This window comes from Tenrec ecaudatus, chromosome 4, assembly GCF_050624435.1.
Source record: "Tenrec ecaudatus isolate mTenEca1 chromosome 4, mTenEca1.hap1, whole genome shotgun sequence".
NCBI classification, from domain to species: Eukaryota; Metazoa; Chordata; class Mammalia; order Afrosoricida; family Tenrecidae; genus Tenrec; species Tenrec ecaudatus.
In genome coordinates, this window is record NC_134533.1 from 10,345,614 (window position 1) to 10,372,091 (window position 26,478).

At 55.8% G+C, this 26,478-nt stretch overlaps 3 protein-coding genes across 6 annotated transcripts; all 3 read right to left on the reverse strand.

The window, feature by feature from the left end:
- Nucleotides 1-71: 71 nt before the first annotated feature.
- Nucleotides 72-1,842, reverse strand: TMEM179B (transmembrane protein 179B). 2 transcript variants are annotated; one of them, XM_075545579.1, is made up of 5 exons: nt 1,705-1,841; nt 1,055-1,242; nt 829-963; nt 576-654; nt 72-404 (listed from the first exon to the last, which is right to left on the reverse strand). In XM_075545579.1, the coding sequence occupies exons 1-5, from the start codon at nt 1,798-1,800 to the stop codon at nt 243-245; spliced, it is 660 nt and encodes a 219-aa protein (XP_075401694.1). In that variant the 5' UTR covers nt 1,801-1,841; the 3' UTR covers nt 72-242. The 2 variants fall into 2 exon arrangements, with proteins under 2 accessions (XP_075401694.1, XP_075401695.1); XM_075545580.1 differs by having other exon boundaries at nt 272-404; nt 499-654; nt 1,705-1,842.
- Nucleotides 1,822-15,450, reverse strand: TAF6L (TATA-box binding protein associated factor 6 like). Of its 3 annotated transcripts, none has more exons than XM_075545575.1 (12): nt 15,365-15,450; nt 13,260-13,318; nt 11,588-11,747; nt 11,147-11,233; nt 10,592-10,742; nt 10,391-10,441; nt 9,621-9,730; nt 5,377-5,451; nt 5,022-5,242; nt 4,662-4,794; nt 2,745-2,873; nt 1,822-2,662 (listed from the first exon to the last, which is right to left on the reverse strand). In XM_075545575.1, the coding sequence occupies exons 2-12, from the start codon at nt 13,274-13,276 to the stop codon at nt 1,889-1,891; spliced, it is 1,908 nt and encodes a 635-aa protein (XP_075401690.1). In that variant the 5' UTR covers nt 13,277-13,318; nt 15,365-15,450; the 3' UTR covers nt 1,822-1,888. The 3 variants fall into 3 exon arrangements, with proteins under 3 accessions (XP_075401690.1, XP_075401691.1, XP_075401692.1); XM_075545576.1 differs by lacking the exon at nt 15,365-15,450 and adding an exon at nt 14,958-15,265; XM_075545577.1 differs by having other exon boundaries at nt 1,823-2,662; nt 9,621-9,715.
- Nucleotides 15,451-20,176: 4,726 nt separating this feature from the next.
- Nucleotides 20,177-24,027, reverse strand: POLR2G (RNA polymerase II subunit G). The gene is made up of 8 exons (XM_075545582.1): nt 23,916-24,027; nt 23,694-23,803; nt 22,247-22,406; nt 21,377-21,427; nt 21,200-21,265; nt 20,998-21,069; nt 20,586-20,619; nt 20,177-20,403 (listed from the first exon to the last, which is right to left on the reverse strand). The coding sequence occupies exons 1-8, from the start codon at nt 23,925-23,927 to the stop codon at nt 20,390-20,392; spliced, it is 519 nt and encodes a 172-aa protein (XP_075401697.1). The 5' UTR covers nt 23,928-24,027; the 3' UTR covers nt 20,177-20,389.
- Nucleotides 24,028-26,478: the final 2,451 nt, after the last annotated feature.

A 26,478-nucleotide genomic window follows, 5' to 3' on the forward strand; every position in this document is an offset into this window, starting at 1 on the left:
CCCTGTCTGTCGCCATCACACCATCCTTCCTGCCCCCCGAGCGGTTATCACCAGCAAGTGGGCACGACCACGACGGAAGAAAAAGTCCTATATTGTGGTACACAAACGGCCAAGGGCAAAGAGGTATCTGCTTCCCTCCGGAGGAACCCAGGCTCCTGGCACAGTGCGGGTGAGGGGAAAGCAAAGCGGACGAGAGGCGCTTGGGTCCTGGGTCTTCACCGGCAAGGAGTGCCAGTCACACTTCAGGAGTGAGGAAGGTGACTCCCAAAGAGAGCGTCCGTCTCAGAGCTCCACTCGGGGTCCCCCTTCTCCAGAGGCCGGAATGGGGTGGCTTCCAGCTTCCACTGCAGGCCTTGGAGCACCAGGACCACACACCACAGCACCAGGTTCACCCAAGAGGAGACCTGGGGGGAGGGGGGGGGAAGGGGGTAAAACGTGGGGAGTGAGGAGCGAAGGCCCCTCCCACCAGCCCTTCCCACCACCCATCCACTGCAGTGCCTGGTAAGCTAGCATCCTTTCAGCTCGCTTAGGGCGGTCTCCATCCCCACTAGGGCTTTCATGTCCCAGGGTCTCACTTCAGCATTATGTAGATTGGAGTAAAACTGCAAGGCGGTTCCAGGGGGTGTCCATGAGATTTTCTGGGCTTCCTGGCAGCTGTGAGGCCAAAGAGTCAGTTAATAAGAAAGGGAAGGGCAGGGGGAAGGATGAGTTTATAGGCCCCTAAGCAATGGAAGTACATGCTACAGCACTGCCCCTGCCCCTCCGCCCCTGCATAGGAGAGGCGGCGGGGAGTCCCGGGCAGGATGCCCACACCCCACCTCCTGTTACCTAGCTACAATCTTCAGGGAGACAATGGAGTTGCAAAGAGAACTGGTGCCAAACCGGAGAATACAAGCCGACACCAAGATCAGGAAGATGGCCACGACTGAGAAGGCCAATGAGAAGCGGAGCCCCATGCGGCCTCTGGGGAAGAGGGGTTGGGGGGAGAGGGCATGGGGTTGAGATGGGCCTCTTCCCACCTCACTCACCCCACCCCTCAGAGCGAGCCAGTCACCTGCGGGAGTCCTCGATGCAGCTGCTGTAGACCCAGAAGAGCAGAAGCAGGAGGCAGTAGAGGGCCAGGAGGCCAGAGGCCCCTGCCACAAAGTAACAGAGGGATGGGGCCGAAGGATGCGCTAAGGCCAACGAGGAGCCATTCTGGGTGGCCACGCCGTACAGGGGGCAGCTGCCGCCGAAGGAGCCCTGCGGGAAGAGGAGGCTGAGACCCGACTTGAGCTCAGTGCAGGCCCGCCGCAGCTGGTGAGGATCACCTAGGCCAGGGCCACCCCCTGCAATCAGGGGTGCTCTCAGCTCTGGGTCAGGTGGCTCTGTGTAGAGGGGATACAAGTTTGCAGGGACCACAGATAAAACCATAAACCCTGGCCCTGAGCAATATCGTCTCTGAGGTTTGTTTTCCAGTCGGAAACAGGTCTAGCAGCGCCTATGACATGGATGAAATGACTCCATGCGTGCATGACAACATGTTTATTAACAAGATGGCCTGGCGGGGGCACGCCCCGCAACATCGCCACTGCACGACACTTTCTCCTGGGCGCAAGGCAAGGGTTTCCCATCCGAAGGAAGTAGGCGAGGCGTCTGGAGAGCGAGGAGGCAGCGCTCCCGGCAAGAGACCGGCGCCCCAGCCCGCCCGCCCCGTCCCCGCACCTGGGTCCGGGTCAGCGCCGCGGCCGCCACGGCCCCGCACAGGAAGGCGGCGGCGAAGAGCGCCAGCTCGGCGCGCTGCGGCCAGGAGAGCGCCATGGCCTCCCAGGACCAGGAAGCGGCGCCGCGCAGGCCCCGCCCTCCGGCGCGGCGACGCCACTTCCGGGGCGGGGCGAGCGGGCGGGGCTCAGAGCGGCAGGTAGAGCGAGTAGTCGGCGAGCGCCCAGCGGCGCGCCGGGCGGGCCGTGCGGCCGATCATGGGCAGCTTCTGCACGTAGCGCGAGGCCGGGCCCGGGCCCGGCGGCGCGGGGAAGGCCGTCTGGAAGAGGCGCCCGCGGCAGCGCCGGCCCGTCTGCCGCCCGGCGATCAGGAAGCGGAAGTAGGGCGCGCAGCGCGGGGCGAAGCGGCTCTTCTGGAAGACGTCCCGGGGACCGGCGCCCGGGCCCTGCTGCCTGGGCGCCCCCCGCGCCCGGTGCACGCGCGGCAGCGGCCGGTTCTCGGCGGGGGCGCAGGGCGCCGAGGCCGACGGGGGCCCTCCGCCCGCGCCCCGGGGGCTCTCGTCGCCCTGCGGGCTGACCATGGCGCTGGCCGTCAGCTGCGGCATCTTCCGCACCGAGTCCGGGGCGGCCGCCGGCTCCTTCTTGTCCCCGGGTGGCCGCGGGGCGCTGGGCGCGGGCTGGCCAGTGCCAAAGCGGGTGGCCAAGCTGTCGCCAAAGAAGGCGTAGAGTTCTCGATAGGTGTCCGCCAGGGTCACCGACTGGGATGCCTCCTCCGGCCCCGCGCTGCCGGGTGGCAGCAGGAGGCCCACCCCAAAGCCGGGCTCCGCCGTGGCGCCCGAGGGCGGCTCCTGCAGGAGGAGGCTGTCCCAGGGCAGGTCGTCGGGGCAGCGGCCCCCCCTGCCCGCCAGGCCGCCCCTGCTGGCCTCGGCAGCCTTCATCTTCAGCAGTCTCTCCACGGCCACCTGCAAGAGCGGTGCAAAGAGGGTCTCCAAGCGCGCCAGGAGCCCGCGGAGTCGGGGTGGGGGTGGGGTGGGTGGCACTCACCAGAATGGCTCCATAGACTTTGTGCCCATCTGCCTTTACTTGGGCATTGGACACTGAGTAGTCGTCCAACACTGCCTGGAGGTTTGTCCAGTAGGTGGACAAATGAGGGTACAGGACCCGTTCCACTGCCTGGAAGGGAGGGAAGGAAGGAATATTGACCCTGCGGAGCTCCCGGCACCAGTAACCAGTGGGAATTGATGCCAGCGCAACTTGGGCCCTTTGCCAAAGACTGAACATAAGGTAGGGCACAAAGACGGGCTCACTCTCCGTGATGGGGAGGCCAAGGATTAAGGGAGCACACTGCTACCCTATGCACCCCAGAGGCCAGTACAGTCCCACTTAGCTGTGGACAGAGACACCGCCTACACCTGGCCCCTAAGTAGGTAACTTTAATTCCCGTGATGAATTTAGGGGAGAACAGGCACAGAGCTTACTCAAACCTGGCCCCGAAGCAGTGGACTAGGTTCTCAACAAGGATACAGCCCTAGGAAAATGTAACTGCTGACTCAGAGAGAGGATAAACTGGGGAGACATGGTAACAGTAGTTACAAAGTAATTACAAAGTAGTTACAAAGTAATGAAACAGTAGCTACAAAGCTGCTGAACTAGAAGTTACAAATCTAGCCCCAAAGGAAACAGGCCACAGTTATGTCAGGTCTACAGACGCTGCTCTGAAGACCAGCTCCACGTGGAAAGTGCCAGTCGCCCCGCCCTAGGCAGGCCAGCGTAAGCCTGCTACTGAAGCCAAACATGGATTGCGTAAGGGGAGAACATTTACTGATAATTGGCTTCACTTCTTTCAAAGCTTTCAGAAAACCCCAACCACTTATTAAAGATACATTTATCCTAATAAAAGCTCACCGCTTCTAAAAATAATACAGCAACAGAGCAAGTTGAATTTTCCCTACAAATGTAAAGCCAGGTACTCTCTACACAGGTGTGATTAACCACGTTAAATGAAACCTCAAATTCAAAAGTTCATTTGATAGTCAATGAATGAAGCACACAAGGTGACACAAGTTCTTACTCTGCCTGCCGACGGCCATCTGTGAGGCAGGCCACCAGCACGTCTACAAAGGGAGGTGACATCATTGTCCTGCTATCATATCCAAGTAGCCCTCGCTGGGGGTGAGGGGTGAGGCAGTAGGTCAGAGAAGAGGAAAAATAGACCTGTCTGTATTTGTATGTCTTAGGGTCATCTGTTAAAAACTCAGAAATGCAAATGTTATTTGTTAAGGAAGATCGCAAAGTAGCTGGATCTAAGAATAACAGACAAAAGTCAACTGCCTTTCTGAAAACCAACAAGATCCAAGAGCGTGATCAGGAGACACCGTTACTGCAGAATCAAAGAGGAGGAAGACTCCAGGAGGAAGGTTCTCCTGGGCGGGGAAGACAGCTAAGACCTAAAAAAATGAGGCTTGAAATATTGACATCCGTTCTCTCCGAAACGGATCTAATAAAATCCCTATCATTCCAATTAAACTCTTGGCAGCAGCGAGCAGCATGTACCCCAGGTCCCCAAAGGGGCCAAGTCCAGGTGTGTGGCCTGCTGTATTTATTCACAAGCACATCATCTGATTGCCTCACCCAAACTCAAGTGGACTGCCATCTCATCAACTGAACTCTCAGATAATCTTTACAAACAGCAAAAAAGCTTCGCGAACCGATTACAGGGATCTACATATAACCTCCCTGGGGGACGGACAACAGAAAAGTGGGTGAAGGGAGACTTCGGACAGTATAAGATATGACAAAATAATTTATAAATTATCAAGGGTTCATGAGGGAGGGGAGAGAGGGGGGGGAATAGGTTCCTACAGAGAAAGCCAAGTTGTTCCTGGGCCCCAAGCGTGGGAGCAAGCGCGTCCTGTGCTCGTGATGAAGGAACTACGGACATGACCGGAGGGGCACACCCACCTTCCAGCCCAGGGCGTGCAGCCCCACCACGGCCCCATAGTGGGAGCAGAGTGGGCGCACTGGGTCGGCCAGCACCTTCTGCAGGGAGAGCAGGATCTGCTGGTAGAGGCCACTGACGAGGTCGCCATGGGTCCTGTGGGAGGAGCAGTCACTCAGGGGCGGGGCTAAGTGGAAGAGGCTGTCTGCCCCAGAATGACTGGCTGCAGAAACCCAGCCCGCAGCACCAGTTGGAGAGTCTGAGGTGCAGAGAGGGGTTTCCTGCCTTCTGGGCACCCAGCCTCAATCCTGGAGGCCTCACTCCAGCGCCCCCCCCCCCACTGCAACCAGTCTGCCCTGGTTCAGCCCCAGGCCAGCGGCTACCAGAAGATGTGGCTGAGTAGGAGGGCAGCCCCGTCACGCAGAGTCCAGTGGTCATTCAGGGGGTTGATCGAAGCGGCTAGTGGCTCCAGGACACAGTAGAGGACACTGCCCACCAGGGAGCGCACGTAGGGCCCCAAGCAGAGGTGTGGATTCCGAACGAGGCTCCGGGCCACCTGCAGAAGCCGGTGCAGCTGCTCCAGGTCATGGCTCACAGATTTCACCTGTGGGTAGAAGTTCTGCACTGAGGGGTGCGAAGCTGTGGGCAGGAGCTGTTCCTCCGAGGCCTTGGCCAGGCAGACTGCTGGGCTCCTGCCCTCACAAACCCTTCCCTGCCCCCCCTAAGGCAGCCACTTACCCCGCTGACCACGTACACAAAGTAGGGCAGCAGTGCGGCGATCTTGGAGTTGGTCTGCAGGTCTTGAAGAGCGATCTGTGAAGGAAGGGCCCGGCTTCAGGGACTGTCTACCCATATGGGAAACTGAGGACCACGGAGAGAATGTATGCAGCCAAATTCTCTACGCTGGAAACTGAGTTTGGAAGGCCCACTCTGGTAGAGGAAGGTTCTTCAGATTTGTGAGTTAGAGTTGACTCTTAGTCACATTCTGCGGACTGAAAATCACCCCACGATATCTCCCCATTGTAGGAGCACATGGGGGCTCGCTCTGCAGCCTGAAGGCCATCTGCACCTAAGAACATACAAATCCTACTGTGCTCCTCTGCAGGAGCAGTGGACCTCTGCCTGCCCCGAGCCTGGTCGTGGGCTACTAACACCTTCAACCCCCGAGCTCAGGGATATCTAAGGTTAAGACGCTGCCCACCCTGTTCCATGTGGGATTGACAGGGCTTGCGTGTCTCAGGACTATATAAGCCTGTGGAAGAACCCATTCGAGCTCTTTCTTTTTCCTGATTCCTGGAAAGGTGAGCACACTGCGTGCTCGGTCTACTATTTTCCCTCAGTGACACCGCCATTCCTCGGGATCTGTGGAAAACGGAACTGGGAAGAGAGTGTATGCAACAAATTCTCTGTGCTCGTACTGTAAGGAGGCTGGGAAGCTGGGGCTTCACGGTAGTAAGTTTGAGATGCTGCCGGTTACATTTTCTGAAGTAAAAGTTATTCCCCACGATGGACCCCTCCCCAGTAATAATACCAGCCGGGCAAGCACATGGCTGCCACTCTACATGCTTCAAGGGCAACTGCCTGTGGGTTGTGTCCCTCCACTGAGAGCAGTCAGACCCCTTGTCCCTCCCACCCTCACAAGGGCGCACTCTTTCTGAGCAGGATCATAGACTGTGCCCCTGGAGAAGAGCTCAGGGACACTGAGGCTCAAGCCCACTCAGCGACAACCAGAGTTAGGCCACCTTCTTAACTCCAAGACCCACCCATCTTGTTACATCCAAGGGGGTACCCCCGACACACATTTTTTCAAAGCTATGTACTCATATTCTCCATTAGACTTGATACTCTTGTCAGATCTGTGATCCCATCCTTGGAAACATTTCTCAAATTCATCTGTTGGGGTGGCTGACGGCATCTCATTTTTTTTCTCACCTCTTCTGCATTGTCAAATCACTGTCCTTTCATGTCCCTCTTCATTCCCGGAAACAAAAAGAAGTCCCATGGAGTGAGGTCAGGTGAGTAAGGTACATGCAGCAAGAGGCACGCTGTTGTTTCCAAAAACTGGCGCACTGAGATGGCTGCGTGAGCAGGTGCATTGTTGTGGTGGCAAAACCAGTCTCCCTTCTGCCACACATCAGGCCTTTTTGTCAAACACTATTATGCAATCATTTCAGAACCTCTAAAGAGAAGCTTGATTTCAGTCTGGCCAGGTGGGACTCCAAATGCACTATCTCCCTTACATCAGAAAAACAAATGAGCACCCTTTTTGACCTTGGATTTCACTCTGAGTTTGTTATGGGTGAGGGGATAATTGGTGATGGCATCTTCCACTGGCTCACTGTTGTTTGCTTTCACCTTGTTAAGAAAGACATCATGTGAAGAACACAGCTTTCCTCCAGATCCTAAATGCTTCCTCCCCACAACTACCATGATCCGAATTCTACCTTGCAGGACTGGATAGGGCAGAGGTTGTACACTGGTGCATACGGGAGCTGGAGGCACAGGGAATCCATGGTGGATGATACCTTCAGGACTAGGGGTGTGAGGGGCGATGTTGGGAGAGTGGAGGGTGAGTGGGCTGGAAAAGGGGTACTGATTACAAGGATCCACATGTGACCTCCTCCCTGGGAGACAAGACGGCAGAGAAGGGGGTGAAGGGAGACTCCGGATAGGACAAGATATGACAAAATAACAATCTATAAATTATCAAGGGCTCATGAGGGAGGGGGAGCGGAGAGGGAGGGGGAAAAAAAGAGGACCTGATGCAAAGGGCTTAAGTGGAGAGCAAATGCTTTGAAAATTATTAGGGCAAAGAATGTATGGATGTGCTTTATACAATTGATGTATGTATATGTATGGATTGTGATAAGAGTTGTATGAGCCCCTAATAAAATATTTTAAAAAAATTTTTTTAAAGCAAGGGAAAAAAAATCTGCAGCCTCCTAATCCTAGGGTGCAGGTCTCCTGTGTGCTATGGAGTCAGTGAGTCGGAATCAACCTGCTGGCAGGGGTTTGGTTTGGGTTAAAATGCATTTTAGTTTATAAATAAGGTGGGGGGGGGGTGTTGGTAGTTCTATAGGAAAGTCTCCCTTTCGACTTGTTGCATTGTTGTTATAAATGTGCATTTCTTAAAAATAAATAAATAAATAGATGTGCATCTCTGCTAAGGGGCCCCAGGCGTACAGGCAAATGGCAATCATTACGTTACAGGCTGGCGGCTAGAGCCCAGCCCCACAGCTCCACGCAGGAAAGGCCTGGCACCCTGCTGGTGTAGTCTGAGCCCAGAAAACCCCGTGGAACGTTCTGCTCTGAGAGAGGAAGTCAGGCACCACAGATGCGAACACACACCTCCTACAGACACTCCCAAGTGTTTTACATACACGGTGGGGCTTCAGAGGGACCCTGAGGAAAACTGAGGAGAAGATCATGGAGTTTTTGAAGCCCCTTGTATGTGCTGAATATGCTGTGGAGACTGCCAGCACTGTCTCGGGGGCAGGATGGCCAGAATACGTCGTAGAGCCAGGATAACGAGACTTCACACGAACTGAAGTGTCTGGACAGGCTGTCAGGAAGGACCAGTCCGTGGACAGTCCGGACAGGGGCCATCAGGCAAGAGGTAAAGCAGAGGAGCAGCGGGAAAAAGCAACACCACAAGAATGAAGACAACGATCTAAGGCGACGGTGGTGGTGACTGTACAACTGTTGATGTGCAGGTGGGAGACGTGCAGGTAGATGTGCAGGTGGGAGACGTGCAGGTAGATGTGCAGGTGGGAGATGTGCAGGGAGATGTGCAGGTGGGAGATGTGCAGGTGGGAGACGTGCAGGTGGGAGACGTGCAGGTGGGAGACGTGCAGGTGGGAGATGTGCAGGTGGGAGATGTGCAGGTAGATGTGCAGGTGGGAGATGTGCAGGGAGATGTGCAGGTGGGAGATGTGCAGGTAGATGTGCAGATGGGCGATGTGCAGGGAGATGTGCAGGTAGGAGATGTGCTGGTGGGAGATGTGCAGGTGGGAGATGTGCTGGTGGGAGATGTGCAGGTGGGAGATGTGCAGGGAGATGTGCAGGTGGGAGATGTGCAGGTGGGAGATGTGCAGGTAGGAGATGTGTCTGGTGGGAGACATGCCTGGTAGGAGATGTGCATTATATGCCAATGACTACCGTAAAAAAGGAAGACCTCACCAAGCTGGCCTGCCACAGTGGCTGCAACCATAGGCAGCAGTGGACACAGGCCCGGACAGTTGTCCGTCCTTCCCTTGTACAAGAAGCCACCCTGTGTCAGAACGGACCAGGCGGCAGCCGACAGCTAGTGTTACTTTTATACACAGAAAAACTGACAAGAAAAGTAACAGAGTATGACCATCTTGGGTCTGAAGCTCCACCACTGACGAACTGCCCCCAACTCTCAGGGTAAAGACTCCACGCCACGCCACCTTGAGGCAGAGCTCAGGCTGGTGAGGAAAGGCTCCGCTCCCAGCGCCTGGCCCTAGACCCAGACGCCCCCCTGACTGGGGACAGGAGGCAAGTTTCAAAGGCAGGAACATTGGACAGCAGCGGCACGCTGCCTCTTGCCAAGGCGGCAGCAGTGAGCCATGTGAGGGGAGGAGAGGACAAACCTGCAACCAAAAAGAGCCAACCACCCGGCCAGACCTCATCTGACCCTGGGCAGAAGGGCACAGTCCAGGGGCTACCCGGCAGTCCTGCTGAGGCCCACTGCAGGGGCTGGTCTGAGACCCATCCTGGCTGACTCCCTCTCCTTCCCAGTCTAGGCCAGCAGAAGCCACACTGTCTCCACCCGCCTGGCTCCAGACCAGAGATGTGGGGGCTCGAGGATCGGTCCTGTCCCAGAGACTGCTGCGCAGTCCACTCCCCAGGGGGCCCAGTTCCTGCTGGAGCACGAAGGAAGGGGTGTCGGGATGGGAAGGAGGGTTTTCCCCCAACAACCAGTCGGTCACGTGTGGACTGTGGAAGCTGGCCCCGCTCACCTTCATCAGCTGAGGGTCATCTCCCAGCACGGCCCAAGTCACTTGCTGATAGTACTTGAGAAGATCATCCGTTAGGGAGGACACGGCGCTGGGCACTGCGACAGGGTGGGCTGAGATGGGCGGGATTGGAAGAGGGGGCCTCGCCCCGCCTCCCCTGTGATCCCCATTCCCACAGGCTAGACTCAGCCTTCCCTGGAGCGAGTCCTCAACTGGCTGCCGGGACTTCAGGTCCGGCCTCTACACCCTGCTCCATGATTAGTTACAGGTCTGGGTGCCCATCTCTGACACCGAGGGCCCTGGGCAGGCACAGGGCAGACACCACTGTTCCTTGCCAGCAGGCCAATTCTAACAGCGACCTCACAGTGCTGAGTAGCGCTGGCCCCTGGGGTTTCCCAGGCCGCAAACTATGCGGAGGACGGACGGTGCGGGCCTGAGCAGGGTTTCCTCCTGTGGTGCATGAGGTCGCTGGGTGGAAACCAACTAGACAGCACCTCACAACACACTGTGGAAGCCGAGGGTCACATCTTCCTCCCAGATGGGCTCGTGGGCCCCACTGTCAGCTTTTCCCCGACAAACACCTAGCCACCAGGGCTCCTGGGGTTCCGGCTTTCAGCACTGCCCACCCCCCCCACCCCCCCGCTTGTTCTCTGAGACTAACTCTTCACAGGAGCAGAGAGCTTCATCTCTGATGGATCTGAAGCACCGATCGTGTGGTTAGCTGGACAGCGCCACCAGGGCAGGTGAGGATGCATCCCCGCTTGGCCTCTTACCTGATCCCTGAGGCGCCAGGTTCCCTTTGCCATCCAGATAGGAGACGTGAACTGACCAGAGCAGAGAAGAGGGGTCAGCCTGGGGTCCTGCCCCTGGAAGCACCACCCATCCCCCCAAGTCTAGTCCCAGGAGGTCCTGCCCCACCGCCCGCCAGCCCACGGCCACTCTCTGTACCACCACTCCCTTGGCCTGGCAGCTACCTCTCACGGCTGTCTCCGCACAGCCTATAGGGATGCTGGGGGTCAGGGCCAGCTCCACCAGGTTCACCTCTCGGTCTTCAGGGAAGGAGAGCTCACCCTCCCTGGCTGGGCGCAGGGGCAGGGCCTCCTGGGATCCGTAGCCACAAACAGCCTGAGGGGAAAGGAGGAGGAGGGCAGCCTGAAGCCCAGGAGCCCACAGGCTGGGCTGCTGTGCTTAAGGGGCTTCTGGAGGTCCTGAGGTAGGGGGTCGGGGTCACCGCTGGGAATGTGGCTGGTGCAGCCAGGTGTGTCGGGTCTGGGGACAAAAGGGTCCCTCCTGACACCACAGTAGGGCTTCTGTCTTGTCCCACCCTAGGCTGTTGGCCTGCCTCCCCCCCCTCCCCCAAAACAGCTTTGGTCAGCGGCCTCCCTGAGAAAAGCCCCTCTTCAGGTAGCTGTCCCTAACCTCCTAACTCTTGTGGCCCTCTGGGCCAACTGAGCGCCTGCCCCGCCCTGTCCTGCCCCGCAGCACCCCGCCCTGCTGCCCCTGGGAAGTCCTGTGCCAGCCCCACTCACCTCCACACTGCTCCACCTCAGGGCCCTGTTGAAGTCCTCAACTGTCAGCTTCCGCCGCCGGGTGTGCTTCATGAACTGGGAGCTATTCTGAGAGGGGAGGAGAGACCAGACAAGACCGAGTGAGTCCGCGGGCAGGGAGCAGGCCAGGCGCAGGCTGCCACTATCCCAGCACCAACAGCCTCTGCTTCTCATCAGCAGACAGGAACGTGCACCTCCCTGGCCTGCCAGGGGCTGCTGGGAGGGGCCCTGAGAACAGGGGCAGCAGAGGAACTGGTGGAGGCAGGCATGCAGGAAACGCCTCTGCCTCACGCTTGTTTCCCGTGGGCTCCCTCAAAGACAGAGGCGGCGCGCCGTAAACCGCTGAGTGAACCAGGGTGGGAGGTGATTGGCACAAAGACCGATCTTGGTGCCAGGGCTCCCCGGAGGCTGGCGGAGCTGTACCTGCGTGGCCTCTCGGAGGCGGTAGCACACATCCTCCGCCAGCAGGGCAGCCACCTCGTCACTCAGCTCGAGGCCCGTGCTCTCTGCCATGAGCCGGATGGACTCCCGGGGAATCTCCACAAACCGCCGCTCTTCCCGCTCCGACATGGCCCCGACGGTGCTGGGAGGGAGAGGGAAAGCTTGACAAGCCCAGAAGGCTCGACTCCCCCTGGAGCAGAGGGCGCGGGGCCCAGAGCTGAAAGCCAGCTGGCCAGCAGGCCCTGATTCGAGAGAAAAGGCCTGGCCCTGGTGTTCCCCGAGTTCGGCCCCCCACCTTCACCAGTCACCTTGTGAACCTGCCCTATGTCCTCCTCCATCTGTGGGAGCCCCAGTGTCCTAAGTCTGGGCCAAGGCTTCCAACCCACCCCCCACCTCAGGGCTGCTCTCCAGACACAGGGAGATGATGTAGGAGAACTTCAAGGACTAGAACACACACACACACACACACACACACACACACACACCCAATACACCCACACCAATGGAGACAGCAGCGTCTTCAACACCATACAATCCCTCCTCCCTGCTCCAGCCAGAACCGACCAGGCTGCCCTGCAAACACTTTGACCCTGACGACAGACCCCACCCCACAGCCTTCGGTCCTTCCCAAACCAGCAAACTCGCTGCCATCGGGTCCAAGCCGGCCCCAGTGACCCTGGAGAACGGGGTAGACCTGCTCCGGTGGGTTTCCGAGACTGTAACTCCTATGTCTTCCCCCCTCACACCTTCCCCACTGCTCGAGAATCCCCTGGCCCTGCATTCTGCATCTGATCCCAAGTCCCACAGGGCTTCTTCCCTAGAAGACACCCACCACCTTGCTGGCTCTGCCGTAGGCCCCTCCAGTGTCCTCTGGCCTTGCCTGATTCCCCCCAGCCTACTCCCAAGTCCTCTCTTCTACCAGGACAGCTCTTCGCTCTGTCCCCTCTTGCCCCTGAGCCTGCTGGACCTGGGTCTTCATGGGAGCCTGCTCTTCCCAGTGTGCCTGCAAGACCAGTATTAACTAAGCCGTCATGAAAACGCTTTCACGGGTAGCCCCTAGCTCAAAAGCCTTCAATACTTGCCCTCTGCTGATAAAGAAGGAAGCTGGTTTGTCCTCAAAGTCCACAGAGCTTGGGAGAAAGCCAGAAGCCACCCAAACCTGCAGCTGATGACCACCAGCCACCAAGCATGGGAAGCTCATGAGATAGCTCTGCCCAGAAGCCTCTGAGGTTGCCCAGGCTTCCAAAGCCTCCCTCCACACCCCGTGCGTTGTGGCTCCAGTTCATGCTACCTACCCTGGGCCACAGGCAAGGCCGGCTGGGGTCACTAATGGCCTCCAGGTCCTCAGCAACCCAGCTGGCCTTTCTGCGGCCCTCTTGCCACGGGCCATCACCAGTGGGATAAAGAACACTTCCGAGGGCAGCAGGGCTGCCGGCGTTCCCGTCCATTCAGAGCCCTCTGCTCTCCCTGCTCACCAAGCCCTTTGTCGAGTGAACTGCCCACCCCAGCTCTGCAAGAGCTGCTCAGACGCCAGCCACTTTCTCCGGGAAGCCATCCCACACCTCTGCTGTCCCTGTATTTGCCTCCAGGGTCATTTATCTCAGTCTGCAGGGGCGTCCCTCCTCACTGACTGCAAGCTCCACGCGGTCCTCACCTTTGCATCCCCAGCATCCAGCGTGGCGTCAGCACATCGCCCGGTCAGGTGACCACAGACTGCAAGAAGGGAGGGCAGCGGCTATGGTTACTGTGGGTTTCCCGCCTGAGCGTGGGCACGCAGCACTTAGAAGCGCCTCAGCCGGCCTCCTCATTTGACTCCTACCCTGAGAGGGTCCATTTCGAACGAATGCGGGGAGTCCAGTATTAAGCACTCAGTGGCTAAGCAAAGTCCCAGCCATTTCTCAGGAGAAAGCGCTGACGGGCGGCTTCTGAAACGGCTAGGGGATTCCCAGCCCAACGCTAACCAGGCCTGCACCATCCTCATCCTCACCAGCGTGGCTATGTGTGAGCCCACTGTGTTGGGTTGTCTCGCTGAGGGCCATCGCAGGTTCCCCCTGCCCCTCCACTGTACCAAGCACGGTGCCCATCTCCTGGGTCCCGCCTAACCACACTTTCAAAGAATGTGCCATGAAGTCTCCCCATCCTTGCTGCTAAGGAGCATGCTGGCTCCATTTCTTCCCAGACTTGTCCGTCCTGCTGACCTGTTCCCTGTTCTTCAACACCAGACTCCCTTCTGCTCGCCCTCCTTCACTATCCAGCTTCTGCCCGCCTAAGTGGGAACTGAAAACGCCATGACTCGGGTGGGGGACACCTCGGCTCTGAAAGTGACATCTTTGTGGAAGTTTTTTTTAGCACTTGGGGAGAGATCTTTTGTAGCAAATTGGCCCAAGGCAATCCGTCTTTTGATTCCAGGGGCCCATTAAGATAATGTGGGTGAAGGGAGACCATGGGCAGTGTAAGATAAGAAATAATACAATATATAATTGATGGAGGACACACGAGGGAGGGAGGGTGGGGGAAAAGAGAAGCTCATACCAAGTGCTCAAGTAGAAAATGGCTTGGAAATGACGATGACAACGTATGTACAAATATACGTGATACAACTGATGGATGAAATGTTGTAAGAGTTGTATGAGCCCAATAAAGTGATTTTAAAAAGAAAATAAAAATATAAACAAAATAAAACAACTATAAAAGTAAAAGGATACAAAGATATAAATTAAATATATATATATAACAGCCTGGGGATCTCTTGTGGGGCGGTTCTTTCTCTGTCCTAAGTCAGGATGGACTCTAGCAACCAACTCAGCGCCTCTCAGAAGCAGCACTTGGTTAGATGCTCAGCGGCCAAGCGCGGGTCGGTGGGCAGTGGGCGTGCACCCAGAGCTGCCCTGAAAGCAATCCCCGGGAAGCCACTTCTGAACAAGAGATCCGGGAAGACCCCGCGGAGCCACGAGGGCGTCCAGGAGGAGGAATCAAACACCACCGCAACGGTCGTTTGCAGGCTTGTCTCACGGGCGAGGAGATCAACGCTCAGGGAGAGGCTGGAGGGCTCCTTGCAGCGCATCCCGTGAGCAGTGAGCCCGTCCTCCGCACGCTGCTCCCGACTCCGGGCTGCTGCAGGCCCGGCGCAGCGACCCCCCTACTCTAGCCCTCCGACGGAGAGGGGTTCAGCGCCGGTTTCCTCCTCTAAAAACAGGGCATCAAGCCAGTCCTACCCCCCCAACACCCCTGGCCAGATCGGACGTTACACGCCGAAATAAAACCAAACTCATTGCCACCGGTCGATCCCGACTCAGGGGGACCCCGCCGAACGCAGACGCGCCCCACCCACGGGGGTTCTTTGCAACGCGACCTTCTTCACGGAGGGCCACTGCCAGGTCTTGCTCCCGCGGCGCCGCTAGTGGGTCCCAACAGCCAAGCTTGGGGTTTGCAGCCAGCGCTCAGCCAAGCTTGGGGTTTGCAGCCAGCGCTTAACCCAGCGCGCCAGCGGGGCTGGCTCGCGCGCCCAACACACCCACGAAGCGCAGGCTCCGCCCAAGCCTCCCGCCGCGCAGGCCCGGCCGCCGCCGCTCGGACCAGGAGGCGTGGGAACCGACCCGGGAGAGCCGCGCTCGTCGCCGACCGGAGGGGGCGGGGAGGAAGGAGGAAGGGGCGCGGTCACGTGAAGGAAGGGGGCGGGCCCACCGCGCGGGCTCAACGGCCCGGGAGACGCAGGCGCGGCGGAAGGCGCGTCCCCGGGCCCGGAGCGGGCCTGCTCACCTGAGGGCGCCCCCGCGGCGTAGACGGCTCCCGACACGCAGGCGGCCCCCGCCGGGCAGGTCCGCAGCTCCCAATTCCCTCTCTCCGCGGCCGGGCCCCGCCCTCCACGAGCACAGCCAATCGGCAGGCCCCGGGGAAGGTTGCCGCCCCCTGCGGGAGGCTGCTCTCAAACGTGATTGGGCTGTGCCGACCCCACCCACCCGGCGCCGGGGTCACGTGACGCCGAGCGGGCTCGCTCCTTAAAGCGACAGTTCTTCAGTTGGTGCGCCTGGATCTGTGCGCTTTGGAGGTGCGTTGCGCAGCCACGTTTGCTCCCGGGAGGGAGGCGGCTTCAGGATCCTCACCATTCCCAGTTTCCTAGCACTCGCATTGACGCGACTGACGCGAAGCATTGCGCTTTAGTGCCTGGCTTCGTTTTCCTGCTGAACTCGCCAACGTGCCGTGCCACTCCACGTTCCTAAAAGGATGGATGAGGCCCCGGGGCAGGCAGAATCCAGACCCGGACGCTGTGCAAACGCCAGGCCCTCGTTGCTGTTAGGGACTGTCGAGTGGGTTACCACTCCTAGCGACCCTAACACGGCCGCGTCCTGCACCTGCTTCGCAATTGTTCTGGTGTGAGCCCATGGTTGCAACCTCGGTGTCAATCCATTTTGCTGAGGGCCGTTCTTTTTGGCTGCGCCTCTAGTTTACCAAACATGATGCCCTTCTCTAGGGACTGGTCTCTCCTGACATGTCCAAAGAACTTGAGACAAGTCTGGCCATCCTGGCTGAACTCTACAAGACAGACTTGTTGGTTCGTTTGACAGGGTACGGTACTTCCAATATTCTTCACTAGCGCCAGAACTCAAATGGATCGATTCTTCTTTCGTCTTCCTTATTCAGTATCCAACTTCCACATACATAGGAGGTGATGGAAAATTCCATGGCTTGGGTCAGGCATTCCTCAGTCCTCAAATGAGTATCCTTGCTTTTTAACACTTTAAAGAAGTCTTGTGCAGCAAGCTCGGCTTCTCTGAACATCGTACTTGGTTCTTCCCACTCTATCCAGTGAGCCACATAGAAGCCCTTCCCTGCCTCACACACTTCCTTGCTCCGGGCAAGTTAGCCAATCACATTTTTCCCGTGCCCCTGATGGGATAAGAATTACCCGAGTTCTTGAGGTGAGGTCCAGGCACTATGCAGCGGCCAGAACTGTTAGGTAGCTAGCATCAGGGATTGGGAAGTCCATTGACGCATGCCCAGGAGAGCCAGCATAGGACAAAGCTGGATTTTCCCGCAGGTGGGCACGGATGGGCTTTACACCTGGAGCAGCCCACCTGGGCCAGGTGATTGCAATTCTGCCAATGGGATCGACCTGGGGTCATTCACCACACCTCCCCCGGGAATCCTTGAAAAGGCAGGAACCGGGATGGAGAGGGGGCTTGTCTTGTTTTGGCTTGTCTGGTTTTTTGGAGGAAAACTTGGGAGAGAGATCTTTGCGTGACCCTGAGCAGTCTCTGCCAGGCCACAAGGTCAAAAGGAATCTTATGGGTGCCGCGTAAAACCTGAAGCTTCTTTTAACTCTCATTAAATTCACATGGATCACGAGCCCGGCTTCAGCGTGAATTCGTTCTCATGTGGAGCCAAGGACCGAGGTTGGAATTTAGCCAGGAGAGAGACCTTACAGAACCAATCATATGGCAACCAACTGAAAAGGAGGGGGAAAGAAAACAAAGAGACATGGGTAGCGGGGGACAGGGCACTAACCCACCCAAGGGGAGGATATTGTTTATATCTCCACAAGAGAGGGAGATAAGACCAGACTTGAACCCAGTGCGCCAAGACCTGAATGCGACATACCAGCATGAAGCAGGGAACCAACAGAGGTCTGCAGGGTGGCCTCAATCCCAGCTATGCAGAACCCGCACCCGCCCCAGAAGAATGCACTGCAGAGTTCAGCACTGAAGCTACACCTTAGGAAGAAGGGCGCATCTGATCAGAGCACACAGGAGCAAACGAAGAGGGAAGGAGAGAGAGTGGAGCACATTCTCGTCCACAAAGCCCCAAGGATGATATTCCTCCAGTGTTCAGAGAGGACCATGGGGCCGGCCCCATGAGACATAACATCCCTCACTAATCCATAACACTATGGGGGACAACACTGGAGACACAGTGCGGGAATTGTGCCTGATCCAACCCCACCGCACTAGGGAGAAATGCTAAGGGCCTGCAACAGAACAGGAAGGAGAGCCAAGCAATGAAGTCCCCGAAGAATACCAAAAATAGACTTTAGGGCCAGGGCGTGGAACCCCATCACACTTCACTGGGAAACACTCATAAAGGTCAACAAACAGACCTGAAGCTATTTATAGACTTTTCTTTGTTGTTTGTTTTCTTTTGTTTTTGTGCTTATTGTTTTGCATGTCTAGATAAGATAGGCAGGATAAACGATCTTGGAGGAGAAAACAATGGGCTCCACAGTTCAGTGGGAGACACAGGAGAGGGGGAGTCGGGGAAAGGAAGGGAGGTGACAACTAACCCAGGGACAAGGGAACAGCAAGTGATCTAAACTGGGTGAGGAGGGTGTAGGATGACTGGTGGGGCTTGATCAAGTAGAATGTAGCCAAGAGGAATTACTCAAACCTGAATGAAGGCTGAGCATGATAGAGGGACAAGAGGAAAGTAAAAGGAAAAAGAGGAAAGAATTAGGAGGCAAAGGGCATTTATAGAAATCTAAGTACATTGGGGCAGGGAATGTATGGATGTGCTTTATACAATTGATGTATGTATATGTATGGATTGTGATAAGAGTTGTATGAGCCCCTAATAAAATGTAAAAAAAGAAAAGAGGAGAAAAAAAATGATTAGGGCAAAAAATGTACAGATGTGCTTTATACAATTGATGTATGTATATGTATGAACTGTGATAAGAGTTGTATGAGCCCCAATAAATTGTTTAAAAAAAGAAATCTAAGTACAGACATGTATATATGTAATATATTTATGCATAGCAAGAGATAGACCTATGTACATATATAAACATTAAGTATTAAAGTAGACAGACATCGCTGAAGACAAAGCGGGTGCATAAACAATTGTGGTAAAGAAAGCTGATGGTGCCTGGCTATCAAAAGATACAGCATCTGGGGTCTTAAAGGGTTGAAGATAAACAAGTGGCTGTGAGGGGAGAATCTGTGGGAACAATATTTAAAGCAGGATCATGAACTTGGACTTTCCCTCTAACTTACCAAAGTGGAGGCTTCCCTACCGTGGAATATGAGCTTTCCAGCTTCCGTGTTATGAGTTAGGGAACAGAGTCCTCGTCCTGTTCCCCTCAGTGTCAGTTTTGCACACGGTGGCTAGGGGAACTCCCCCAAACGTGGACTGTGCAGAGGTGGTATGGGGGAGTGGTGCCCGTGGTTTCCACTGGAAAACCCATGGCACAGAAGTGATCTTGTGACTGGGAGCTGGGTGACACTCAAGGAAAGGGGTCTGGGTGGATGATAAACCTGGAACTCACAAGAATATCTCAACCAGAAAAATTTATATGCTAAACAGAACGACAGTGCTTGGTGACACATCAAGAGGCCTGCGTGGAAGGGTGAGGGAAGGGCCTGACTCAGCCCAGGAACGCTGCAAGGGAAGGGACAGGAACCACATTTGTTTCCCCATGCCTTTCTGTTGGGGTTTCTAAAGTTCAGCGTGCACGACATCTAAGTCTAGCTGCTGCTTGGCTGTGGGGGACTGCCCTGGGCACTGCTGAACATCCCAGACCTGCACCCACTAGAAACCAGTAGCACCCCCCCACCCACTCCAAGTTGTGACAAACAAAAATGTTCCCAGACACTGACAGGCGTCTCAGGGAGTGCAGGGGCTTGCAAGGAGGCGAGACCACGCTGATTGAGGACCACTGCTTCATATCCACTCCATCATCATCAACAGTTGCATGTCTATTATGGTGCAGGCTGTGTGAGCCACTTGTACATGATCTGACTGTCCCAGCAGCCACTGAGGCGGTTTTAAGCCCGTTTCAGAATAAAAAAGCATTAAGTCTGTTTCTAGCCAATCCCGCGCTTTCCATGACACCGCTCTGCTTGCCAACGAAGTCAGGGCAAGCTGCAAAATGAGGGCCACTGCACTGAGACTGGACAGCTGGACAGTACGCAGATTGGTGAAGGGCATTTTAAGGTGGGCCAATAGCACTGCCAAGGGGCTTGTCTGCTTCATCTTGTGGTCATCTCATAAGTCAACAGGGTTGGGTCTGTTTCCTAGCCATGAGCCCTTGCCCACCTGGAAGACAGGTGAGTCAGCAGGTGATCGAGGAGCAAATCCAGGGTTCTCCTGTTGTTTATGGGAGAGCCCTGGTGGCGGAGCGGATCCCCAGCTGGGTGACAAACTTGCAAGGTCAGCAGTGTGGCTCCATCAGCTGCTCCCTGGGAGAAGGATTTCTACTCCCATCGAGGTTTACAGTCTTGAGAACCTGCCAGGGCAGTTCTACTCGGCCCTATGGGGTCATTATGAGTCAGAATGGACCCATGGCTGTGTGTGTGTGTGTGGTTTATGTGCCCATCCCAGGAAGGGCTGTGTCGGGAGCCCAACACCTCCTCTTCCCTCTGGCCGAGGTAGGCCCCTTGGTTAGTTTCAAAGGCAGGGACTGCGGGGACACTCCGGGACTAGATGGTAGCACGGGCTAAAAGCCAGACTTCCTGCCTTCCCTTCAAGGAGGTCAACGTCTGTCTGCCCTTGGCAACTGGCCTAGTCGGATGGCTGCGTGGCTGAGGTCTCAGGCCTAACCCTGCTGCCTCTTTGAACAGGAAAGGAGGAGACAACACGTCTGTGGCAACGTGGAGCCATTTATGAAAACACAGAGTCAGAAAGGTCGCAGAGTGGCAGCTACGCTCCAAGCAGAGCCAGGCGTCTTCTGGACTGCATGGAGCCTTCTGACTTTTGCCCCCAGAGCAGAGATCCTGAGCTTCCGCACAACTCGGGATATACGGCAGTCCTGCTTCCTCCATGAGGACTGACAAGGCTGGGGGGCCACCGTGCTCAGCTTACAAGTCCTGTGAGAACAGGAAAAGTGCATGAGTGGGCCCGGAGCGTGGCCCCCCTCTGTGGGCTCCCCATGCCAAGGGACACGTGCCCTGGGTCTCCTGAGCAGAGGGCGTGAGAGTTGCCAGGGCACCAACCCCACAGCGCCCCCCCATCTCAGGTGGCAGCCCCTGCAGGCATGCCAGGCACTCACCCAGGTAATCGTCCATCAGGGAGCCAATAGCAAACTGCAAGAGAGAAGGTACAACAGAGATTAAGTCAAGGGGGTCAGACCTACAGAGACAGCAAGTAAAATAAGGGTTCCTCAGGGTAGTGTGGGGGCAGGGAGCTAAAGCCAAAGAGTTCAAGAAGGAAGAGAATGTTTTGAAACTGATTGGGGGAGCAACTGGACAGGAGTGCTTCGTGTGACTGAACTACGGAAAGCTCGGACCTCTGTATGAGGTTTTGGAGAAGATAAATAAAAGGAGGGCCCAGGCATGCCCCTGTGTCACTCCCCCATCACCCCTCTGCCCGCAAGAACACTAAGCCCTCAGGAACGCTAGAGGGAAGGCACCCGGAGCTCCCGGCTCTGACCCGCACGGCAGGGAGGCAACCCGGACACTCACAATGTCGTTCTTGTCCACCCGGGTGCCCACGATCTTCAAACGGATCTCGTCATCCTGCTGAATCACAATGTCCTGGAGAGAAGTCAGGACCGTGAGGTCAGGAGCCACCCCACCCCGGGCCTGGGCTCTACCTCCCTCCGGGCGGCTCTTCCTGCTCCCCTCCCTTCTGCCACAGCCCCCTCCTGCCCACTCGCCCACTCACCTCGTCCACAGTTTTGTAGCATGGCGGGTTTGAGTTGGGCACAAATTCCATCTCCGAAGGGATGGACTGAAAGGGAAGTGAGGGAGCTCAGCAGTTTATAGACAGAAGCTTCAACAGATGGACAGGGGCGTCTGAGAGCTGCCCCACCCGCCTCGATGCTGGGCCCGCTAGACTTACATGTCTAGAGATGAAGCACGACATGGGTCCAATTTCTGTGAAGAGTCCCACCTGGAGGGGAAGTGAGTGATTGATCAGTTTTCTTATCTTGTCCCCTCAGGTCTCTTCCACGGCCCACCCGTCTCAAGTCTTTGTGTCTCTTTTTTTAATCATTTTATTAGGGGCTCACACAACTCTTATCACAATCCATACATACATCAATTGTGTCAAGCACATCTATACATTCATTGCCCTCATCATTCTCAAAACATTTGCTCTCCACTTAAGCCCCTGGCATCAGGTCCTTTTTCCCCTCCCTCCCGGCTCCCCCCTCCCTCAGGAGCCCTTGATGATTTATAAATTATTATTTTGTCGTCTTTGTGTCTTTAAACCACTCTACAACATCGTGTTCGTGTGCACACTGCCTTTGTGCTGTTTTTTGTCGTTTAAATCTTTCACTTGAAGCAAATCATAGTCACCAAGAGCTGGGGCCTGGGGCTTGTCAGTCCTGGCTTTGGACATCACGTTTCCACTGGCTGTGACCACAACATGTAGTTTCCCTACGACTGAGCTTCTACCAGGGTGTGGGGAGGAATAAAGGCCTCAGCCCCTTGGGGTCCTTTCGGCGTTATCCCCCACCCCACCCCCACCCCCCTTCCTGGGAGCTATTCAATCAAGCAGGCTACTATCCTAGTAACTATCACCACTAACTAACAGGTGCCCCAGAGGGCTGGGCAGGAGGGCCATTTCATGTGGCAGGGAGGAGACAGAATGAATAACCCAGTGAAGACAATTAGCAAGTGGCGTCAGGGCCCAAATCTTCCGAACCCCGATCTTCAACCCCGATCTTCGGAAAGGCCAGTCCGCTGCCTCCCCAAGGTTCTGTCTCACCTTGTTGACCTGTGTGACGATGGCATCCACGACCTCCCCTTTAAAGGGCCGGAACACAATGGCCTTGTACTTAACAGGGTAGAGGACAAAACCTCGGCCAGGCTGGATCACCCCAGCACCAATATTGTCTATGGTGGTGACAGCAATGACAAAGCCGTACCTTCGAAGAGGGTGAGAAAGACACTGTGAGTGGAAGAACCTCGGAAGCTACCTGCAAACAAACCACTGAGCTGGGCAGGGCAGGGCAGCCCTGTCCCCAGAATGAATGACCAGGCGGGAAGAGAGGGGAGCAGCTCTAAGACACCATTAAGGCTGCAGTTCTTGAAAGGAGCCCGAGGGTGGAGGGGGTGCAGTGGGCTCAACATTGGGATGCTGACAGCAAGTTTGGAGGTTCACATCCATCAGTGGTGCGAGGGAGAAAGATGCCTGGTCCCACTGACAGTCTGGGAAACCTTAAGAGCAGTTCTACCCTGTCCTATAGGGTTGTTAGAAGTCAGAAGTGACTTAACTGCAGTGGGTTTGTGGGCTGGACAGTATAGAGCCAAGACAGGGAGAAAGATGGTGTCTGAAACTCACAGGGACTCTTCTACCCTGTCCTGTGGGGTTGGTAGTAAGTTTGTTGGTTTGTTTTATAGCTCCATTTCTCCACCAGGGGTCTTCTTTTTGATCCAAGAGACCTCAAACATCAGGATGCCTCAGCATCGCTGAAGAGAAACTCACTACATTCCCAGAGGGGCGCTTCTACTCTGTCCTATAAAGCCAGTAAGAGTCAGAATGGATTCAAGGGCTGTGGATTCTGGCCGTGAGTCTAGATTCTGTAAGGTCAGAATCCAGCATGTTCCAGAAGCACCCAGGTGATTCTCCTAATGAAGGGCCAGGACTTGCACTGTCCTGAACTCAGGCCCAGCCCATTTGCATACATCACCTGCTCCGCAGAGCCCAGGGAAAGATAAGCACCAGGCCTTTCCTGCTATCCGCCTTCAAAGTCTGTCTGCTTTGTCCTGGTCATTCATCCCTTCACAAACATCCAGGGAGGCCCAAGAAGTGTCCCGTCAGGTCCCTGGGTACAAACCAAACCCCGAGCCTAACTCATAGCAACCAGCTAAGGTAGACTAGAACTGCTCCTTGACCAGTTGTGGAGACTGTGGATCTGCCCTGGGCACGGCGGGGAGGGGGTAACCTGCAGAGAACACGGCTTAGGCTGTGTGCTCCCGCACGGGCTCGGGCACGCGGCAGGAGCTGAGGAAATAGGTACATAATGCAGCCATCTCAGCGGAACGCAGAACAAAGCCCATTATCCACGTTGGCAACGGACCCAACAGGCAAAGGACTGGCCGGGTCGCCCGGGAGGGTTGGGGGGCTTCGCAAAGCGGGTGGCCGGCCGCGGTTGGGGCGAGGACGGCAGACGCAGGAAACAATCAGGGGGCGCGGAGCGCGCGGCTCTTACTTGCCGGTGCAGGTCCCCTCCACCTCGGTGAAGAGCTTCTGCTTCACCGTGTTGAGAAGATTGGGGCCGAAGTAGCGCGGGTGCAGCAGGATCTCGTGCTCCAGGGAGATCTGGGGGGGACGGGGGTGGGATGGTGACCCGCGTAGGGGCGGCGGGGGTGTGGGGGCGAAAGGTGGACCCCGCCGCCGCTCTACCCAGGCCCCCACCCGGCGCCGAGCTCACGTGGTAGAACATCTTCCCCAGGAGCAGTGACAGCCGCGCCGACCGCCGCAGAGCCGCGGGCTACTCCGGAGCCGCCGGAAACACACGCACGCCTATCTCACCTCACTTCCGGTCTGCCCGCGCGCAGACCCCGCCCCTCCACGCATCTGATTGGGTGTCGCGGTCCGCGACCGGAAGCTCCCCCGCTCTGCTCCGCCCAGAATCGGACCGGAGCGCCCGCTTCTGAGGACCGTCGTTGCCCCGACGTCCCATTCATTGGCGCGGAGGTGGCGTCGGGCGGGTGAGACGGCCAACTTGGACTTGGCCGAAAGGGAGACAAAGGTGAATACAAGAAGCTTGCTGAGGAGAGGCTCCCGGAAGACGGAGAAAAGAAATTTGGAAAATGAGTCCCGCCCGTCCAGCGGGAACTTTTGCCGCGTATGGACGACTACAAGGCGGCCCTGGAATCCAAGCTTGGAAGACAGTTGTCCTTACCAAGACCACCCACAGTCTGAGTTGGGAGCATATTACTGCAGGGTCCGCGAGTGCGTGGTGCCTGAAGGACGCCATCAACTTCCAGGGTCACGTCGGTGGAAAGAAACGTCAGCGACACCTGGGCTGTCTGTGCCAGTGGAAGGGACCACCCTGGGCCAGCGGGAGGAACGCTTTGAAGTCAGCAACAAGAAGCTGGAAGATTGTGGGGAGGAGATGAACCAGGCAGGGTGCAGGGTAGCAACGGTAGCAACGATGAAACATATAACTTTCCTCTAGTTCTTGAATGCTTCCAACCCCCCCCCCCCACTATCATGATCCCAATACTACCTTGCAAATCTGGCTAGACCAGAGGATGTACATTGGTACAGATAGGAACTGAAAACACAGAGAATCCAGGACAGATGACTCCTCCAGAACCAGTGATGAGAGTGGCGATGCCTGGAGGGTGGATAGAATGTGGGGTAGAAAGTGGGAACTGATTACAGGAATCTCCATGTAGCCTCCTCCCTGGGGGAGGGACATCAGAGAAGAGGGCAGGGGGAGATGTCACAGTGTAATATATGACGAAATAATAATATATGAATGATGAAGGGTTCATGAGGTAGGGGGGAGTGGGGAGGGAGGGGGAAATGAGCATCAGATATTAAGGGCTCAAGTAGGAGGCAAATGTTTTGAGAATGATGATGGCAACAAATGTACATATGTTCTTGGCGCAATGGATATATGTATGGATTGTGATAAGAATTGTACAAGCCCCCAATAATTTTTTTTTAATGCTGGAAGAGAAGCAGAAAGATGGTGATTTCGAGGGAAGGATAAAGGAGCTGAGAGGCGAGGAGGAAACAGCCAACACCTCCAGGAAAGAGAAACAGAAGAAGAAAATAGAAAATGAGGCCTGAGGAGGACTTGACATCGGAGGAGGAAGAGGAGATGGCAGCTGTGGTGGGCTTCTCTGGCCTTGGTTCTCCCAGGAGGAGTTCATGAGGCTTTCGATGCTTGGCCCTTGGCTGGGCCTCATTTGTATGTGTGGAGGTCATGTCTTTTGGGGACACTTGGGGAACGTCCAAATGAGTGGCCAGGGCTGAAGGGTGGAACTTTGTGATTTCTCTCTTCATTCTGAAAAGTCACAGAACCTCTGACCATCTGAATTCCCAATAAGGCAAAACCTCCCTTAGAAGGCTGCTTTCCCAAACTCCCCCTGCATCTACCCTTCCACAGCTGCCCAGCCCCATCGTCTGAGCATTCGGTTTGTCCTGTGCTCAGCCATTGTTTGAACTTTGACCTCTGGTCAGCCTGCAGCAGCAGGGTTTTCTAAATCCTCCAGTTTCCAGTTGGTGGCATGTCCTTAGCCCAGTCCCTCTCCCCATCCTTGTGCTTCTCTAGCCCCTTGTGCATGCATTTGTACGTCTGCCTGGGTCTGTGTGTGTGCGCACACACACACCTGAGCTAAAACCCTAGAGTGTGGCTGCCCTGAAGCTTGATGGTTGCATCTTCTTCAGACATTTGACAGGCGTGCTTCTTCCAAGACCGTTGTGTTCCTTCTCCTAGGAGTTCTTAGTTTGTTCAAATTCTGGGTCGACATCCTAGTGCAAAGGCATCCATGCTTTGTCCTTCCTTGTTCTTTATGCAGCTTTCAGATGCCTATGAGACTCCTGAACATGCCAACCCCATGGCTTCTTGTCAGGTGAGCCTTAGTCTCCAAGAGAACGTTTCTGCTTTTTGACATTTTAAAAAGGTTTCTGGAAGCAGATTTGTCCAATGGACTGTGATTTGGTTTCGTGATTTCTCCTTCCATGGGTGTTGATTCTGGATCCAAATAAAATGAAACCCTTGACGACTTCGATGGGTCCTCCCCGCCTCTGTTTGTGATCATGCTGTCTGTGGGGTCTGTTGTGAGGACTCTGATGTCGAGGTGTAACTCATACTGAAGGCTGTGGTCTTTTTTTTTTTAATTAATTTATTTATTTATTTTAACAATTTATTGGGGCTGATACAATTCTTTTCACAGTTCATACATATACATACATCAATTGTATAAAGCACATCTGTACAGTCTTTGCCCTAATCATTTTTTTCTTCTCTTTTCTTC